Source organism: Enhydra lutris, unplaced genomic scaffold, assembly GCF_002288905.1.
Source record: "Enhydra lutris kenyoni isolate GAN:26980312 unplaced genomic scaffold, ASM228890v2 scaffoldscaffold4, whole genome shotgun sequence".
NCBI classification, from domain to species: domain Eukaryota; kingdom Metazoa; phylum Chordata; class Mammalia; order Carnivora; family Mustelidae; genus Enhydra; species Enhydra lutris.
Window position 1 is genome coordinate 8,678,309 of NW_019154088.1, and position 21,364 is coordinate 8,699,672.

At 38.5% G+C, this 21,364-nt stretch overlaps 1 protein-coding gene across 1 annotated transcript in view; it reads right to left on the reverse strand.

Annotated features, from left to right (window-relative positions):
- The window catches only part of LOC111161884 (fibrous sheath interacting protein 1), a 184,125-nt gene that overhangs the window by 149,429 nt on the left and 13,332 nt on the right, over positions 1-21,364 (reverse strand). The window contains exon 5 of the mRNA XM_022525943.1: positions 2,766-2,864. Within this exon, the coding sequence (XP_022381651.1) occupies positions 2,766-2,864 (99 nt within the window). The remainder of the gene's footprint in view (positions 1-2,765; positions 2,865-21,364) is intronic.

The window sequence follows — 21,364 nt, forward strand, 5'->3', positions numbered from 1 at the left end:
ACACGGACACTAGAATATTACTCAACCATGAAAAAGAGAAAGATCTTGCCATTTGTGACAGCATGGGTAAACCCAAAGGGTATTATGCTAAGTGAAATGAGTCAGACTGAGGAAGATAATTACCATATGATTTCACGCATAGGTGGAATCTAAAAAGCAAAACAAATGATAAATAAAGAAACAAACAGCAGAATCATACTTATAAATACAGAGAACAAAGTGATGGTTCCCAGAGGGGAGGAGAGTGGGGAGATGGGCAAAATGCATAAAGGGCAGTGACAGATCCAAGCTTCCAGTTAGGGAATGACTAAATCACAGGGATGAAAGGCACAGCATAAGGAATATAGTCAATGGTATCATAATAGTGTCACATGGTGACCAAGGAGCTACTCTCACAGTGAGCATAGATTACTGTGTCGACTTGTTGAGTCACTATGTTGTAACCTGAAATTAGTGTAATATGTGTGTCAACTATACTCTGATGAAGTTAATTAATTAATACAATATATTTTATCTCATTCTCTATATGAAACAAAACTTGCCCTAAAGACTAGAGTCATTTCCTGATGTTCTATTAATATCCCATCGTCTTCTCTGAACAGTAACTTTTTGTTCAAACCTGTCTTTTAAGCGAAGTCTGGACATAAGTGTCCTGGATGTTTGACATCCCGTCTGCGCAGACCCTGAGAGCTCATCTCAGTTTGTCACTTTTTCTCCACCTTTGAAAAGAGGCCCGAGTCAACTTCTGAGTTGTTCAGACCCTGGGTGCTCAAAACAGGTAAGAAAAATACTTACGGACTCTTATTCCCTACATTAAATAGCTTGTTTTCACTCTGGTCACATTTAAAGCATTTAAAACAAGATCACGTGACTGCTTCTTTAAAGCTCTAAAAACTCTTAAATGACAAATGGAGTTCCCACCCTAAAAAAGAGGATAAACTGCCACATTAAAGTCCAAAAGGGAAAAACAACAGTCAGCAGCTCAATCCAGACAAGGTTTACTTAAAAGTTATCTTTGTTTTTTAAGAGGGTGTATAACAATAAGGATTAAGGGAGCTAGTCATTTGGTATATTTATAGCTAGTTGTCAAAGATTCAATTCAAATTTAATAATTAAACAATATATTTTGATAACAATAGCTGGAAAGAACCAGGAAAAGGGTAAGATCTCTGGATATAAATTCTTTTCAAACAAAAATAAATTTGGGGGACGCCTGGGTGGCTCAGTTGGTTAAGCAGCTGCCTTCGGCTCAGGTCATGATCTCAGCGTCCTGGGATCGAGTCCCACATCGGGCTCCTTGCTCATCAGGGAGCCTGCTTCTCCCTCTGCCTCTGCCTGCCATTCTGTCTGCCTGTGCTTACTCTCTCTCCCTCTCTCTCTCTCTGACAAATAAATAAATAAAATCTTTAAAAAAAAAAAATAAAAATAAATAAATAAATTTGGGTAAAAAAAAGTTTCACTCAAATTTAAGTTATAAGTTTCTAGGCAAATCAATCTGTATTTTATCATTGGGATTTTATTTCTTTAATAGGTCACATTTAGTCAACTACCAATAGTTAAAGTATGAGTTTTGGTGAGTGGCCTCCTTAAATCTAAAATATGCAACATTTTCCCCATAATCCAAGTTGTGTATAGTCTTTTAAGCTGAAATATGAAGTTTATTCATTCAGTTTAAGTTTCATATACTCAAACAATACAACATTAAAATAACTCAAATTAAATGCATTCATGTCTACATTTAAAACAGTTTCTTAGGGACGCCTAGGTGGCTCAGTTGGTTACGCGTCTGCCTTCAGCTCAGGTCATGATCCCAGGGTCCTGGGATCCCTTCCCACGTTGCACTCCCTGCTCCACAGGGAGTCTGCTTCTCTCTCTGCCCCTTCCCCCACTCATTCTCCCAATTTCTCTCACTCTCGTGCTCTCTCCCTCTCAAATAAATATAAATAAATTAGTTAATTAATTAATTAATTGTAGTAAAAAACACTGGGTTGTCTGGTTAGAACCATCTCACTAGAAAGGTCCTCTCCTCTCCACCCTGGTGGTGACCAACAGTAGAAGCTGCCACTTTCCTATATTAACACCAACTCTTGCCCAGTTGGATGAGTCGGTTTGACCAGTGGTAGGCACCTAACCCAACCTGGATCAGTTGTTGTCTTTTCCACAATTTTTTTTTAAAGATTTTATTTATTTATTTGACAGAAAGAGATCACAAGCAGGCAGAGAGGCAGGCAGAGAGAGAGGAGGAAGCAGGCTCCCTGCTGAGCAGAGAGCCCGATGCTGGGCTCGATCCCAGAACCCTGAGATCATGACCTGAGCTGAAGGCAGCGGCTTAACCCACTGAGCCACCCAGGCGCCCCTCTTTTCCACAATTTTGAAAGAGAGTCTCCCTCTCATGACTAACCACAGAATATGCTCTTGGGAATCAAAAAAAGCTGTCTACCCCCAGGATTATTTCTATAAATTTTTTTTTTTTTTTTTTTGCTTAAGCTAGTTTTCTAGCTTAAGTTACTTGAAGCCAGCTTTTCTTTAACTCTTCATTATATAAAATTTAAATATCCAAAAATAGAAAGAATGGTATTATAAACCCTCAACAACTAACTTCAACAATGATTAACTCGTGACCAATTTTGTTTCATCTAGAACCTTAACTTTCGTTTACCTACCACAGGATTAAATCACATCAGATGATTTCATCTGTGAATATTTCTGCATATAGCTAGTATTTTCTTGTGACAATATGCTAAAACACACAAATTAAAACATACCTTGACTGACTTTCTGTATACGGTTTTCATATTCTTCTGGAGGGACCTGAGTGTGAAACACTGAGAAAAAGGTGTCTTCATGCTCATAGGGACAAGGATCTACCAATTTAAAAAAATCACTTGTTTAATACACAAAATAAGTAAGTTGCCTACACGAACAGTTGTTTAAAAGGAAGGTCTAACATTCTCCACAATATTCCTCAATCCCCTCCACATACACATTTCTTAAGATGTCACTTGCAGGTAGAAATGATAATCATCTTTATACACAGCCGCTGAAACAAACAGCAGAAAATCAAGATAGTCAAAAAGCATTTCCCGGGACGCCTGGGTGGCTCAGTTGGTTAAGCGGCTGCCTTCGGCTCAGGTCATGATCCTAGCGTCCTGGGATCGAGTCCCACATCAGGCTCCTTGCTCGGCAGGGAGCCTGCTTCTCCCTCTGCCTCTGCCTGCCACTCTATCTGCCTGTGCTCACTCTTGCTCTCTCTCTCTGACAAATAAATAAATAAAATCTTAAAAAAAAAAAAAAAAAGCATTTCCCTAGGACTTCTATGCAAAGAGAATGTACAAGGGTATCCTAAAATATCACATTAACTCTCTGGAGTTAATGTATCCAAATTCCAACATCCATAATACAGAGAATATGCACACTGAATAACCTTGTATTTTTCTTTTTTTTCTTTTAGATCCCCAAATAAAGATTTCAGATACATGGTCATTAAGATAAACACATACATTTGAATGAGAAAATTAGGAGACTCTAAGCAGTTAGCTTTCTTTCTTTGGGATAGCTTTGGGATTTGTAATCTTGGGCTAATACCCATAAAGAAATAAGGAAATTGTGTTTTTTTCAACTCTTCTTCTTTCAGTGTAATTGATTTTATTTTCTCCCATTAGCTAATGTAGATGCTGTATATCTGCAAGAAACTGCTAACATAAACAAGTATCCTTTCCTTCTAAGTCTCTAGGTCTTAACACAAGACACTCTATCTCTGAAACAAATCTGGTTCAAGCACCCTCTTAAAGATGATATAGGCAAAGGAAGTTGGCAGAAGATACATTCACCCTCACACACAAATATCACCCAATTCAAAACATACAACGTCTGAGGGTAAAAAGAAATGTATCGATTCCAGTTCCCTAATTTGGAATTCAAAACAATGGAGCATCATTGGGACTGACATTACAATGTTAATCCTGTATAATCTTTGATGAGTTAATCTAGCAAATCAGTGTTGGAAGCCTCGGGTGGGAGAGGGGTAAACTACTTTTTTGTAAAAGACAGAAAGGTTTAAAGTTCTTTTCAAGTGGTAATATGGGGCGCCTGGGTGGCTCAGTGGTTAAAGCCTCTGCCTTCGGCTCAGGTCATGATCTCAGGGTCCTGGGATCGAGTCCCGCATCGGGCTCTCTGCTCCGCAGGAGGCCTGCCTCCTCCTCCTCCTGTCTCTCTCTGCCTGCCTCTCTGTCTACTTGTGATCTGTCAAATAAAAAAAAAAAAAAATCAAGTGGTAATATGTTCATTTTTGATCCTATAATTCCTTTTTTTTTTTTAAAGATTTTATTTATTTATTTATTTATTTGACAGAGAGAGATCACAAGTAGGCAGAGAGGCAGGCAGAGAGAGAGAGAGAGAGGAGGAAGCAGGCTCCCTGCTTAGCAGAGAGCCCGATGCGGGGCTCGATCCCAGGACCCCGGGATCATGACCGGAGCCGAAGGCAGAGGCTTTAACCCACTGAGCCACCCAGGTGCCCTGCTCCTATAATTCCTTCTTATTGGCAATTTCGCTCACTTTTACACAGAAGCACCTAGAAAGACACAAGGATATGAAACCTTGCAATACTAAAAACTGTTACAGCAAAGTGATATTTGGAGATAACTTTCACCTAAGGGTTTTTCCTAGGCTAAACTTCCTCTTGTGATCCTGTGGCTATTCACCAGTGGTATCAATGGTATTCTGTACACTCTGAACCTCAGATGGAAGATGGGCACAGCTTAGAGCAAAACGCCTCACAGCTTAGCTTTGAGCTTAAGGACAACAGTTTTGAAAGTCAGTTATTCAACTGCAGGAGCTTAACTCCTCAAGAGAAAAGAAAAAGCATTTTCTGAATTTCCAAAGTCCTCCTTTAGAAAACTCTTCCTTACAGTAAAACAAAAACAAAATGGATTACTATAGAAGAAGTAATGGAATTAGAAAATAGTCAGTGGGTAACCATCATCATAATAACTGATTCATGTAAGAATCATCCATGGATGGTAAAAGTAGTGGGTGAAAATTTGAAGAATGATACAATAGCTTCATAGTACCTCCCCACAAGATGACTTACTCAGTACAAAGGGAAAGCTAGTACCTTTACAGTGGAGAAACCTGACAGACACCAGCTTAACCAAGTGATCAAGGTTCACCTCACCAGTTATGAGACAATCGACCTCATGCACTTTCTGACAAGATCCACTGAGGACACAGTGGGATTCCTGCCAAAAATGCATAACCTGAACCTAATCTTATGGAAATAGAAACAAACCAGACTGGGGAATGGTCTACAAAACATCAAGCCTATAGTCTTCAAAAATGCCAGTGTCATAAAATACAAAGAATGACTAAAGAGACATGACGATGCAGTGCAATACGGGACCAGTTTTCTTTTGACCTATCAGTTTTCTCTTGATAGAAAGGATTTTAGCAGGACAACTGGCCAAATATGAAGAAAGCCTGTAGACTGGACAATAGTAGTGAATCGATGCTGACTTCCTGACTTGTGCGTGTGTGTGCATGCACAGGGGCAAGTGTTCTTGTGTGAAGAGGGAGATAGAGGGGACACACATGTAGAGACAGAGGCAAATGTGGCAACATGTTAGCACTTAGAGAATCTGGATAAAGGGCTTTAGAAAATTCTTTGTGCTTTTCTTGAAACTTTGTTTGAAATTATATCAAAATTAAATGTAATAGGAAATTTTAAAAGATTCCTCTCCTCACTACAAATATTTATGTGGGGACCAAAAAAATCTCTCTTCAGAGATCAAGAGTCAGAGTTTGAAGGACTGAGCACACTTTAAGATTTTATTTATTTATTTGACAGAGATTACAAATAGCCGGAGAGGCAGGCAGAGAGAGAGAGGAGGCAGAAGGCTCCCCACTGAGCAGAAGCCTGATGCGGGGCTTGATCCCAGGACCCTGTGATCATAACCTGAGCCGAAGGCAGAGGCTTTAACCCACTGAGCCACCCAGGTGCCCCCCCTGAGCACACTTTAAATAAAAGTCTTAAAGAAGAAACAGTGGGATGGGATTTAAGTTGTTTCCTGCCAACTAAGGAAGAAACTAAAGCCCATCCCAGACAGTGAAGAAGGATCTAGAACAGCATCAGAGGAAATGAGGTTAGAGTAGACATGAGCAACCCAAGTGGGAGACTGCTCCCTGATACAGATTCCCTTGAAGGTAGATGACATCCCAAAATTGGATTGAAACCCCCAAAGACAATGAGGAAACCCAGAGCAGAGTGGGCTCTGCCTCACTAAATACCTGGAACTCTGAAAGGAGACTCCACATACAGTGCTCCACACTTACATGTGATAGCCGCAAGGCAGCAATGGCAGTGAGCCATGTTTAGAGGGAGACAGGGCCTGAAATTCACCCTCTGCATGCTATCTCTCTCTCTCTCTCTCTCTCTCTCTCTCTCTCTACCTCCCTCTCTCTCTTACACACATACACACACACACACACACCACAGTTCTTCATGGCTGGCCTACAGCATTGAGATCTAGAAGTTCTTTTTTTTTTTTTTTTAAAGATTTTATTTATTTATTTGACAGAGAGAGATCACAAGTAGGCAGAGAGGCAGGCAGAGAGAGAGGGAAGCAGGCTCCCCGCAGAGCAGAGAGCCCGATGCGGGGCTCGATCCCAAGACCCTGAGATCATGACCTGAGCCGAAGGCAGAGGCTTTAACCCACTGAGCCACCCAGGCGCCCCAACGAGATCTAGAAGTTCTTAACCCTATAAACTACATGAAGCCCTTCCCCATGACACATCATGATGCCAACCAAAAATGCACATATCCAAATGTCCCTGAGAATTGAGAACCATTCTACTAGACTCTAATTTCAATAAATTCAAAATATCAAAGCAATATTATTTCTATATTAGCTTTTAAAATATAGGGCTTATAAAAAATTCTGGAGAACAAGGGAAAGTCACCCTAATTTTCCAATTAACTATTAGATCAATAAGAAAATAAGAAGAAAAAAAAAGAAAAGAACACAATAACAATGTATAAAGAACAGTGATAACACCACATATGAAAGAATGCACTTTAGAGATAAAGCTATATTTGGAAATAAATTCATAACACTGCTGCTTTTATCATATTGTTATAGACCAAACTGTATCCCCCAAAAATGTATATGTTGAAACCCTAACCTCCAGTGTGCCTGTGTTTGAAGACAGGGCCTTTAAGGAGATAATCAAAGCTAAGTAAGGTCGCTGGGTGGGGCCCTGATCTAATAGAATTTGTGGCCTTATAAGAAAAGGGAAAGACACCAGAGATATCTTTATCCCTTTCCCCACTTCCCTTGGCACAGATAAAAGGTCATGAGGACACAGGGAGAAGGTGGACATCTGCAAGCTGGGAAGAGAGACCTCACCGAAAAAAGAATTTTCCAGCACACTGATCTTGGACTTCTAACCTCCAGAGCTGTGAGAAAATAAATTTCTGCTGGTTAAGCCACACAACCTGTGGTATTTTTTTTTTATGACAGCCCTAGCAGACTAAGATACATATTTTACTAGAAAATGAAATGAGCTTAACTAATTTAACTGAAGAAGCTAGAGAAAACAATAACAAGGTCAAGAAAAGAAATAATTAAAAAAAAAAAAAGCTAAAATGAGCAAAGAAATTCAAACCTGGCTCTTGAACATATAAAAAGAAAAATGTACAAGTGTAATTTTAAAAACATAAAACACTAATTGTAATCAAGATCACATGTTTTTGGTGAAAAAAAAAAGACCACTGGAACAGAATAGGGAGCTCAGAAACAGACCCACAAAAATATAGTCAACTGATCTTTAACAAAAGAGCAAAGGCAATTCAGTGGGAAGAGGATGATTTCTTTAATATGGGGCTGGAATAACTGGATGTCCATATGCAAAAAAAGAAAGGAAGGAAGGAAGCAAGGAAAGAAAAAAAGAAGGAAAGGAGGGAGGTGAGGAGGGATGGAGGGACATAGACAAATCTGGACAAGACCTTATACTTTTAACAAACCTAATTCAACTAAATGCAAAACTGTAAAACTTTTGAAGGAAAACACAGAGAAAAAAAAATCCATGTGCTCTTGGGTTTGGTGATGGGTTTTCATATACACCACCAAAAGCACAATCCATGAAAGAATAAAATTGGTATATTGAACTTTATTAAAATTAAAAACTTCTGCTCTACAAAAGACACTGTAAAGAGAACAAAAAGACAAGCCATAGGCTGGAAGAAAATACTTACAAAATAAATATGTGATAAAGGATTTGTATCCAAAACATACAAAGCACTTAAAACTTAACAGTAAGAAAACAACCCAATTTTGTTAAATGGGCAAAGGATCTGAACAGACAACTCATGAAAGAAAATATACAGAGAGCAAATGAACACCTGAAAAGATAGTCAACATCATTTGCCATTAGGGAAATGCAAATGCAAATTAAAACAACAATGAGGGGCGCCTGGGTGGCTGAGTGGGTTAAGCCTCTGCCTTTGGCTCAGGTCATGATCCCAGGGTTCTGGGATCGAGCCCCACATCGGGCTCTCTGCTCAGCGGGGATCCTGCTTCCCTTCCTCTCTCTGCCTGCCTCTCTGTCTACTTGTGATCTCTGTCTGTCAAATAAATAAATAAAATCTTAAAAACAACAACAACAACAACAATGAGATACCACTGTATACCTGTTAGAATGGCTAAAATTCAGAAAATTATACCAGCTGCTGCTGAGGTCACAAAGCAACAGAAACTCCCATTCTCTGCTGGTGGGAATACAAAATGGTACAGCCAACTTGGAAGACAGGCAGTTTCTTACAAAGTTAAATAGCTTTCCCATATGTTCTAGCCATGCTGCTCCTAGATATTCATCTAAGTAAACTGAAAATTTACGTCCACAAAAAAACCCCACATAGAATGTTTAAAGCAGTTTAATTCATAGTCACCAAAAACTGGAAGCAGTCAAGATGCCTTTCAATAGGTCAAGGTATAAACAAACTGTGGTACATCCATAGAATGAAATACTACTCAGTGACAAAAAGAAAGCAGTTATCAAGCCACAAGATGAATCTTAAAGGCATATTGCTTAGTGAAAGAACCCAATCTGAAAAGGCTATGTACTGTATGGTTCCAATTATGTAACATTTTGGAAAAGGCAAACTATAGAGATGGTTAAAAGGTCAGAAGCATCTAGAGGTGTAGGGGGAGGAGGGAGAGTTGACTGGGAATTCACACAGGGGATTTTTCACAGTGTTAAAACTATTCTGTATAATATTTTAAAGCTGGTTCCATGAAACTATGCATTTTGACAACCTATAGCTTCACAACACAAAGAGTGAAACTTAATGAAGGAAAGATTTCAAAATATCATTTAGGATGTCTGAGAATCCCAAGATGGAATGCAGAATGTGACCAAACAATTTAACTATATTATAAATGTCTGAAATAATCTCACTGAGGGCGATAGAGGGAAAAGGTGCTCATCTTAAGTGTCTGTGGAAACAAGAGGAGTCTGCAAGACTCAAGGCAGCAGGGACTGTGCTTAAGCACAGAACTCCAGTTGACTAAGTTGTCAACTTAGTTAATTGTTAACTTAGGTTAACAATTTTACTATCACTACACATCTACTGGAATTGAGCAACAAGTGAAGGGAGAAACAATGGCAAGGGCCACACCGTTGGGAGTCGGGGTTACAGATAAGGAAGAGGAAAAGGTTAGAATGATTCATGTGGTAAAAGAATAAACTTGGAGACATCAGTATGAATCCTTGTTTTGCTTAATATAGATACAGACGGTTACATATAGAAATATTTATAGACAAGGTATATAACAGGTTAGCATACCCACAAATATTTCCTTCCTTAGAGGGCCTAGAATCAATGACTCCCCAGTAGCAACAAGCACACCTAGCAACCAGATCTTGGTTTCTAATATCATTCTCCAATCAGAGAAACCAGCGCTCCCTGAAGAGACAACTGATTCTAGGACTCAGATAGGAAATACACAAGCTGAGGGGAAAAAAAGGAAATATACAAGCTGAGTCTGGTGCATCCTGTAGTGCCAGAAAGTAAGGGAGTGCTCAGTAACAACAAAACAAAACTTGCAATGTTGGAGGTACATCAAAGGGACACAGGGGTGTAGTAGTGGACCCTGGGAGGCTCAGTCGATTGAGCATACAAATCTTGGCTTCAGAATCAGCTCAGGTCATGATCTCAGGGTTTTGAGATAGAGCTCCCTTTACCTCTGTCCCCGCCCCCCCAAAGAAAGGGACACAGGAGTCAAGTGAACGAGCTCCCGATGACCAAAACTGGAAAAATCTGAGCAGCAAAATAAAGGGATATTAGATTACTATAATCCAATGTATAAAATAAATATCCACAAGTCTATACTGATATAAAGAAATGATTGAATAAATACATGGGAAAAATAGACAAAAGTAAAATAATTCTAATAATTTCACAGAAATAATTGCAGAATAATTCGAAATAATTTATGTAACTACCCCTCCTTCAAGGAGGAGAAGCATAACTCCCCAGTTTTCAAGAATGGGCTGCAAATAGTAACTTTCTTCCAGAGACGGGATGGAAAGGGGAAAAACTGAAGAGCTTTAGAGCGGAGAAATCTGACAAACACCTCCTCAGCCAGGTGATCAAGGCTGACATCCACAGTGATAAGTTGTGTGGATAGTATGATGTGATGGAATGAAAATGGCACTTGGACTTTGTAGTCGTCCTCCCAAGAACATACAACTCTCATCAAATCACGAGAAAAACATGGATAAATCGCAACTGCTGGAAATTCTACAAGTACTTAATGAGTATTCCTCATAACTGCCAAAGTCATCAAAAGTCTGAGAAAGTGCACAGCCAAGTGTGGCTTGGGAGACATGAGGACGCATGTACTAATATAATGTGGCATCCTGGATGGCACCGTGGAACAGAAAAAAAGGGTAGAAACTAAAAGTCCAAAGAAAGTGTAGGCTTTAGTTAATAATAATGTATCAATATTGGTTCATTAATTATAACAAATGTATCATACTATACTAATAATAGGGGAAACTGGTTGCAGGTATATGTGAAATCACTACCCTATTGTCCTAATTTCTCGGTAAATCTAAAACTCTGCTTTAAAAAAGTTAACTTAAAAAAAAAAACTTTTAGATAGAAAGGAGAGAAGGAAAACAGGAATGAAATCAGAAATAAGAAATGTGGCATAATAAACAATAAAGAGAATTCTACTTTTAAAATACTCTATGAAATTTTATTAGTAAAATGTTCAATCTTGGTGAAATGAATGCTTTGAAATCTCACTGACATGGATGTATTGCCAGAATTGACTCAGAAGACTAGAAAACTGAAATATAATAGTAAATATGAAAGAAGTTTAGAAAAGAGTCAGAGAATTGCCTCCAAGAAATTATTTGAACCAGATGGTTTTTCCAGTGAAATCTTTCAAGTTTTTAGGGAACAGATAATCCCCACATTACGTAAACTATTTCAAAGCATAGAGATAAATGAACAGCCAGCCCCAATCATTTTATGAAGTTAACATAGCCTAACAAAGCATATACACACACCCTCCCAACCCAACCTCTACCATCGACACCAGAACACATATGCATGTGGGCAAACACACACACACACAGAGCATATCTCACTTATGAATACAGACTCAAAAATTCTGAGTAAATTCAGCCATTCAAATCTGGTACTATATTAAAAGAATAATCCTTTATAACCAAGAAATACTAACCAAAAATAAAACTCATATAGTATTTAAATGTATTGATTTTAGGGGCTCCTGGGTGGTTCAGTTGGTTAAGCATCTGCCTTCAACTCAGGTCATGGTCCCAGAGTCCTGAGATCAAGCCCGGCATCGGGTTCCCTGCTCACTGGTCAGCCTGTTTCTCTCTCTCCCTCTGCTGCTCCCCGCCCTGACTCGCTCTCTCTTTCGCTTGCAGTCTCTCTCTCTCAAGTAAATAAATTAAATCTTTAAAAAATAAATAAATATATTGATTTTAAAACATTAAATAAGTTTGTCAAGATAGAAAAAACTTGATAATAATTTAAATATTAGATAACGAAACGTATTTATAAATTTCAACACTAAGTCTTTATAAAATCTTATTTGTATGTTTGGCTGGTTTGATGATTCTTTCTGTTTTAGGACAAGATTCAAACATAGTAAGCTGAAGCGAAGGAGACAGAGGACCGACAGACGCTCTAGGTGAGTGTCACAGAATAATGGATGGATCAGGAACCAGGGGCAGAGTGAAAGGGATGGGATGTTGTTGACCTTGGCCTTGAAGAACAGCACCTTCCTTCAATCAATGGTAAGAAAGACAGGGGATGAAGGAGAACAGAGTGCAGTTTAGAGACAGAAGGAAAAAATGTGGAAGGGAGTCCCACCTGGGTGGTTGTTTTCTCTGGACGGTAAGCAGGCCAGAGTGAAGGACTTGCCAAAAACAGGTGGTTAAAAACACAGTAAGCATTTGGAATAACCACTTTGGAGAATACAAAACACCTTGCTAGGCAACACTAAGATTGTAAGGGAGGTTAAAATAAAAAATCCTTAACCATCCCGATTACCACAATTGACTTTCTCCCTCAATCCTCTGCAAATCGGAGCTGAAAGAAACTACGATATTTTCTTGTAATATTCAAGCTTAACATCCATGAGCAGAAGTGGCATATACCTGAATTTTACAGAAAAGCATTTCCACGAGGTATTTTCAGATCATTAGAGTCTGCTGTGTTGTGCTTACACGCATTTATAAATTTAGAGCTGGAATCACAGAAGCCAATGTGACAAAGGAAAAAGGAATAAATTCCATCAAAAACACTGATGTTGGGCTGCCTGGGTGGCTCAGTGGGTTAAGCCTCTGCCTTCAGCTCAGGTCATGATCTCAGGGTCCTGGGATCGAGTCCCGCATCAGGCTCTCCACTAGGCAGGGAGCCTGCTTCCTCCTCCCTCTCTCTCTCTCTCTCTCTCTCTGCTTGCCTCTCTGCCTACTTGTGATCTCTCTCTGTCAAATAAATAAAATCTTTAAAAAAAAAAAAAAACAACACTGATGTTGAACAATAATTCTATCATTAGATGTCTTTGCCCCAGAGAGCACAGAATTCTGTCTCTATCTGTCAGAGAAATGCTAAAAACTAAGGGGAAACTCCTGGTATGGTAAGGAGTTTTGATTTTCACCAGATTTCTCTATAAAAACTTAAAAGGGGTCCCTTAAAATGGGGTGGAAAGACTTTAAATCTCTTACCAAGTGCAATATTATCTACTTCAGCATCTCAATAGTTAAAGTTGGGGTTATTAACTCTGGATTACCAAGTCAAAATGTGGTAAAAAAAATAAAGTCAATTTAACATGGTTTTTATCTTTTTCTTGGTGTCAAGGCCTCACTTGAGTTTATACTTATCAATAAAATTAAATACATAACTCAACAACCGAGATCTTTTAATTTGTTTTGCTGTTAGTTCTTTGTGATGTCAGATGAGGCTAAGATGTATTTCGTGTCTGAAGATCTGATTGTAAATTGCCATTTTACCACCAGCCCAAAGTCCCTCAAATTACTCATAAATAAAAGGTTAAGCAAATGACTGGGGAAGATAAGGAAGAATATTCATCCTAAGAATTTCTCTCTCTTCTTTTAAAAGGAAAAGAGGTGGAAGGGAGATTTGGGTATGTTTATAGATATGCATTTAAGGTTCAAGTCTAAAAAAATTTTTTTAATTAAAAAAAAAAGGAAGTTCAAGTCTAAATAAGTCTGGCTCTAAATTCTTTCAGAGACTCTAATTTTTAATGTGCGTATTTTAACTAGATGCTGCCACCTACTGGATGATCTATAAGGGCTTTGTGCTCTCCCAGTAACAAAGAAAAAGTTAGAAACAGGAACAGGGTAAGATTTCTGTTTCCATAAGCCTTATAGAAACATTTTACTTTAATACTTAAAGCTAAACAAAATAATTGTTTTAATTTCATTCTTTTAATTTAGGGAGGTAGCCGAAGTTCAGTGAATAACATGGGAAAGAAATTAGTCTCAGAATGGAAGAAATGTAAGTACTTTCATTTTATAATACGCAACTATATTGTAATAGGAGGAATTAAGAGACTAAAATCACCACTATGTGGTCAGACTGGACTCTTACATTTCTACTCATTTATACATACAGTAAAAATCCTCTGCTAATAATACCTTTCTTAGACTGAAGATTCCAAAAGTTTCCTCTTTGGGAATGAGGTAATAACTATGTTATGTAAAATGTAAAGAAAAAAATGTGTAATTAGCCTAATAATGTAGTCCAAAGTAAATATCTCCTTTGGTTTTTAAGATGTTTAAAAATCAGATACATGTGACTATTAAAAATATGTCTATGATTTTAAAAACCAGTAGGAAATTTCACTAAGGAATTTGCCTTTTCTAAAAGACCGGTCACTAAAAAAAAATAATAATAATAATAAATAACACCATCCCTCCCCTTGGGTACACCAGTCTGGCATGAGCTACAGACAGCAGCAAGAGCGAAAACCAATAGACATCCAGTTCACCTAACAGTGTCTCTAACTCGCAGTCCTTTTTCATTGACCCTACTTCTGCATCTTGTCTGCTCTGAGCACAATAAATACTGCCAATACATAATAATTGACTAAGAATTCAATATATAAACATTGAAACTCTAACACGATAATGTTTAAACCAGTGATTCTCCCTGAACATAGGTTTCGAGTCCCTGGTAACTCCAGCTTCCAGCTCATGAAGCCCAGGTAATTTCCATGTTAGAACATTGGTACTAATCTAATATTACTGCAAATGTCTGCAAGGTCTATAGTAGTCACGTGACTCCAAAGCTACAACGGGGAGCTCTACAGGTTTAAGCCAAATACACACAGCATGAGCTTTAAAGGTGAAGTGTATTTGATGGTTCTGGTCTGATGGTGAAGACAAGACAAATGAAAACAAAAGTCTTGCCCCGCAAGGCCGTAAAGTTCATTTGGTAGTGAACTCTATGCCTGAAAAGGTTAATGTCAAAACAACATGGAGGACATGCAGAGATGGAGAGGAGAAGGGAGTTGGGGGAAATCGGAGGAAGAGATGAATCATGAGAGACTGTGGACTCTGAGGAGTTAACAGAAGGTTTTGGAGGGGAGGGGAGTGGGAGGTTGGGTGAGCCAAGTGGGAGGTGGGTATTAAGGAGGGCACGTATTGCATGGAGTGTGGGTGTAGTGCATAAACAATGAATTCTGGAACACTGAAAAGAAATTTAAAAAATAAATAAAAATTTTAAAAGATAATTTAAAAATTTTTTTAAGAAGCTACATGGATCCTGTTTCACAGTTCCTGCTCCAGAGTCAACCATGGGAGGTAGGTACCACCTCTTAGAAATGCAACATCCACTAGAGAAATCAGCATTTAGCTCCACTTCCTGAAATACAGATGCTGAGATACTGTTATATCCAGAATTATATTTCTGATACTGTCCATGTTCCTTATTTGGAAAAATGAATGCAGTCTTGGTTCTATGAAGGTACAGAATTACTGACAGACATAAAAGAAAATATAAGAAATCGTACTTTTCAAGACAGATTATCTTCAGACAATAGCCTTCAGACATTTAAGTTAATGAAATAGCATTCTATAACCTAAAAGCTTAGAGGTGCTTTGCAGTCTTTTTTCTTAAATAGTGGACTCCCTGCTAAACAACTCTCAAAGAGAAAAATAGGCTTGAAAAAAACACGTTATTGCAAAAACCTTTTTGAAAAAGAAAATATACCTGCCCTAATAAAATATATTACAAAGCTACAATAATTTTTTTAAAAAGTATAATACTGACATCAGCACAGATAGAAATATTAATGGAAGAGAATAGAAAATTTGAAGAGAGACCCAATTAGTGCATGATAAAGTCAGCATTTCAAATAAGTGAGGAAATGATGGATTATCCAATAAAAGGTACTGAGATAACTAGTGTTAAAATAAAAAACAAATGGGACTAGGGCACCTCAGTGGCTCAGTGAGTTAAGTGGCCAACTCTTGATTTTCACTCAGGTCATGATCTCAGGGTCCTGGATGGAGCCCTGCATCAGGCTCCACATTCAGTAGGGAGTCGCTTGCGATTCTCTCTCTCACTCTTCCCCTCCCCCCACTCATGCTCATACTCACTTGCTCTCACTTTCTTTCTCTCTCAAATTAAAAAAAAAGGGTTGTCCAGGTGCCTCAGTGGGTTAAGCATCTGCCTTCAGCTCAGGTCATGATCTCAGTGTCCTGGAAATGAGCACCACATAGGGCTCTCTGCTCAACAGGGAGCCTGCTTCTCCCTCTCCCTCTGCTTGTGCTCTCTCTCATTCTGTCAAATAAATAAATAAAATCTTCTAAAAATTAAATTAAAAAAAAACAAATGGAGACAAGCCTTAAAAATTATCTGAGCAGACAAAATCAGCTTAGTCATATAAACAAAACTTAATTTAGCTTCTTTTGCAAGGCTAACTTGACCTGGGTCATCTCTTGCTTATGTCTCTGGAAATCATAAGCGAAACCTCAAGTGTTCTCCAAAATTGATATGAAGTAACCATTCTTATGAAGTAACCATTCTACTTTATAACAAAATGTCCGTGAGCCTCATTCCATGTTTTGGTTTTAGTGTTCCCAGTTTACAAGCTGCCTTTTTGATGTGTGCACAATAAACTTTTACTGATTACTACTTTGGTGATTCATTGCTTTTATTTCTGTTATTTCTGATCTTTTGATGTTAGCTAACAAAATTGGGGGGGAGGATCATCAAATCAACTCTCTACCTCATATATCAGAACAAAATGAGTTCTAATTAGATAAATATTTTACTTTTTATAAAATAATAACTATACTAAAGGAAAACACAGGTACACTTTTTTTTTTTAATATTTTACTTATTTACTTGAGGGACTGAGTGAGACAGAGCATAAACCAGGGGAGGGGCAGAGAGAGAGGGAGAAACAGAATCCCTGCTGAGCAGGGTGCCCAATGTGGGACTCAATCCCAGGACCCCAGGATCATGACCTGAGCTGAAGGCAGAGCTTAACCGACTGAGCCACCTAGGAGCCCAACACAGGTACATTTTCACATCATCTTATACTAGAAAATGTCTTTTTAAGCAAAGCAACAATCAATGAAAAAAAGAAGAAGAAGAAGAAATGACTGATTTAGCTAAATAAAAAAATATTAAGTTTGGGTGAGCAAAGAAATACCATAAAACTAAAAATAATTAGTTAGGAAAGAAATGTTTTTGGTATTTATTATAGTCAAAGAAGTAGTATCCTTAATACATAAAGTAGTCCTTCAAATCAATAAAAAGGAGCACCTCATTTTACAAAAGAACAAGTAATTCACAAAATGGCTAAAAGAATAAATATTCAACCTCCTTAATTAACACAGAGATACAAATTGTAACTCCATTTTGAATAAGTGAAGTTTAAAACAACTATTAAATCCACTGTTGGGTCTCCAACCTCTGCCTCCTCCTGCACACGGTCTTCTCTTCCGTGTGTTTCTTCTTCTGCCTTGTCTTATGAGGGTAGTCATGATGGCACTTAGAGCCCTCCTCCATATCCACAATTATCTCCTCATCTTAAACTCCTTAACTTACTCACATCTGCAAAGATATTTTTTCCAAATAGGGAAACACTGACAGCTTCTAGGGATTTGATGTGGATCTATGGATTTTATCTCCTGGGGGGCCATATTTTCAACCTAGTTTTCAACCTAATTTTTCAATTACTGCAGGTCATAATAAGAATAATTACCCAAGGAGGTTATCACAGCCTTATGTATAATTGAAAAAACTGAAAAACAAAGAAAATAATCTAAATGTTTAACAGCAGAATATTAGTTAAATAAATTATGGTACATCCTTGTAGGAAGTCATTAAAAATAATGCTGACACAGCATAAAGAATATAGTCAATGATACTGTAATAGTGATGTTCCAGGCCAGATGGGAGTTTTACTTGTGGTGAAGACAGGATAACGTACAAACTTGTTGAGTGACCATGTTGTACGCCCGAAATGAATGTAGCATTGTATGTCAACTATACCCAAATTTTTCAAAAAAATTTTAAATGCTGACGTAAATCATTCCAGTTGTCTACTGTTACATTAAAAAATCACCCAAGGGGCGCCTGGGTGGCTCAGTGGGTTAAAGCCTCTGCTTTCGGCTCAGGTCATGATCCCAGTGTCCTGGGATCGAGCCCCACATCGGGCTCTCTGCTCTGCGGGGAGCCTGCTTCCTCTCTCTCTCTGCCTGCCTCTCTGCCTACTTGTGATCTCTGTCTGTCAAATAAATAAATAAAATCTTTTTAAAAAAAAAAATCACCCAAAATTTAGTGCCAAGCAATAATAATTACTGCAGGCAAGATCTACTAATGGATGCTAACACTAGTGGACAAAAGTTTGAGGAAAAAACAAGATACTTGCATAATCTTGAAGTACCTCTTCCAAGATATTAATTAATTATAAAAGGAAAATTAGTAACTTTACAATAGAGAAACCTGGCAGACACCAGCTTAACCCAAATTTTCAAGGTTACCATCACCAGTGATATAAGACGTTAACTTTCAGTATCCTGAGTGTGACTGAGTGAGAGCCCGTTATTTCTGGAGTATTCTTGCCAAACATGCATAGCCTCTACCTAAATAAGGAGAAACATCACACAAACTGAAATTGAAGGATATTTTACAAAACAGCTAACAAGTACTCTCTACATGTGTCAAGATCATAAGAAACAGGGGAAAACTGAGGAACACAAATTAGAGGAGACTAAGAAAATATGACAACTAAATGCAAAATGGGATCCTGGGTTGGAAACTAGAAAATAAAAAGGAAAATGGTGGGAAAAGTGGTGGGATTTTAAGAAGGCCTATAGTTTAATTAATAGTATTATATCAACATTACCTTCTTAGTGTTGATCATGGTAAAGTCAACCCTTGAACAACATGGGGGTTAAGTGCTGACTCCCCACGTAGTCAAAAATCCATGTATACCTTTTGACTCCCCAAATACTTCACTAATGGCCTATTGTTAACTAGAAGCTTTACCAATAATATAAATAGTCAATTAACATATATTTTATATGTTATAGGTATTATACACGGTATTCTTAAATAGAGTAAGCTGGAGAAAAGAGAATATTATTAAGAAAATCACAAGGGGAACCAGAAAAGACCCCCAAATAGCCAAAGGAATGTTGAAAAAGAAAACCAAAACTGGAAGCATCAAAATTCCGGACTTCAATCTCTATTGCAAAGCTGTCATCCTCAAGACACTATGGTACTGGCACAAAAACAGACACATAGATCAATGGAACAGAATGGAAAACCCAGAAATAAACCCTCAATTCTATGGTCAACTAATCCTCAACAAAGCAGGAAAGAATATGCAGTGGAGAAAAGATAGTCTCTTCAAAAAATGTTGTTGGGCAAATTGGACAGACACATGCAGAAGAATGAAACTAGACCATTTCCTTATACCACACACAAAAGTAGACTCAAAATGGATGAAAGAGGGGCGCCTGGGTGGCTCAGTGGGTTAAAGCCTCTGCCTTCGGCTCAGGTCATGATCCCAGCATCCTGGGATCGAGCCCCACATCGGGCTCTCTGCTCAGCAGGGAGCCTGCTTCCTCCTTTCCCTCTGCCTGCCTCTCTGCCTACTTGTGATCTCAGTCTGTCAAATAAATAAATAAAATCTTAAAAAAAAAAAAGTGGATGAAAGACCTAAATGTGAGACAGGAATCCATCAAAATCCTAAAGGAGTAGGACATCTGGGTGGCTCAGTTGGTTAAAGGTCTGCCTTCAGCTCAGGTCATAATTCCAGGCTCCTGAGATCGAGCCTCCATCGGGTTCCCTGCTTAGCGGGGAGCCTGCTTCTCCCTCTCCCTCTGCTCCTCTACCCCTGCTTGTGCTCTCTCTCATGTGCACTTTCTATTTCTCTCTCACTCGAATAACTAAATAAAATTTTTTAATACTAAAAAAAAAATCCTAGAGGAGAACACAGGCAGCAACCTCTTCAACCTTGGGTGCAGCAACTTCTTGCTAGACACATCTCCAAAGGCAATAGAAACAAAAGCAAAAACGAACTATTGGGATTTCATCAAGATAAAAAGCTTTGCACAGCAAAGGAAGTAGTCAACAAAACCAAAAGACAACCAGCAAAATGGGAGAAGATATTTGCAAATGACATATCAGATAATGGACTAGCATCCAAGATCTATATAGATCTTATCAAACTCAACACCCAAAAAAAACCATATAATCCAGACAAGAAATGGGCAGAAGACATGAACAGACATTGCTCCAAAGAAGACATACAAATGGCCAATGGACACATGAAGAAATGTTCCACATCCCTCGGCATCAGGGAAATACAAATCAAAACTACAGTGAGATTCCACCTCACACCAGTCAAAATGGCTAAAATGAACAAGTTAGGAAATGACAGATGTTGGTAAGGATGTGGAGAAAGGGGAACCCTCCTACACTGTTGGTGGGAATGCAAGCTGGTGCAGCCACTCTGGAAAACAGTATGGAGGTTCCTCAAAAAGTTGAAAATAAAGCTACCCTATGACCCAGCAATTGCACTACTGGGTATTTACCCCAAAGATACAAATGTAGTGATCTTAAGGGACACCTGCACCCCAGTATTTATTTATTTTTTTTTAATATTTTATTTATTTATTTGACAGAGAGAGATCACAAGTAGTTGGAGAGGCAGGCAGAGAGAGAGAGAGAGAGAGAGAGAGAGGGAAGCAGGCTCCCTGCTGAGCAGAGAGCCCGATGCGGGACTCGATCCCAGGACCGAGATCATGACCTGAGCCGAAGGCAGAGGCTTAACCCACTGAGCCACCCAGGCGCCCCTGCACCCCAGTATTTATAGCAGCAATGTCCACAACAGCCAAACTATGGAAAGAGCCTAGATGTCCATCAGGAGATGAACGGATAAAGAAGACGTGGTATATATATACAATGGAAATTATGCAGCCATCAAAAGATGAAATCTTGCCATTTGCAATGACATGGATGGAACTAGAGGGTATTAGGCTAAGAGAAACAAGGCAATCAGAGAAAGACAATTATTATATGATCTCACTGGTATGTGGAATTTAAAAGCAAAACAGAGGATCATAATGGAAGAGAGGAAAAAATAAAACAAGATGAAACCAGAGAGGGAGAAAAACCATAAGAGACTATTAATCGCAGGAAACAAACTGAGGGTTGCTGGAGGGGAGAGAAGGTGGAGGGATGGGGTAACGGGGTGATGGACTTTAAGGAGGGCATGTGATGTAATGAGCACTGCGTATTCTATAAGACTGAAGAATCACAGGCTTGGACCTCTGAAACCAA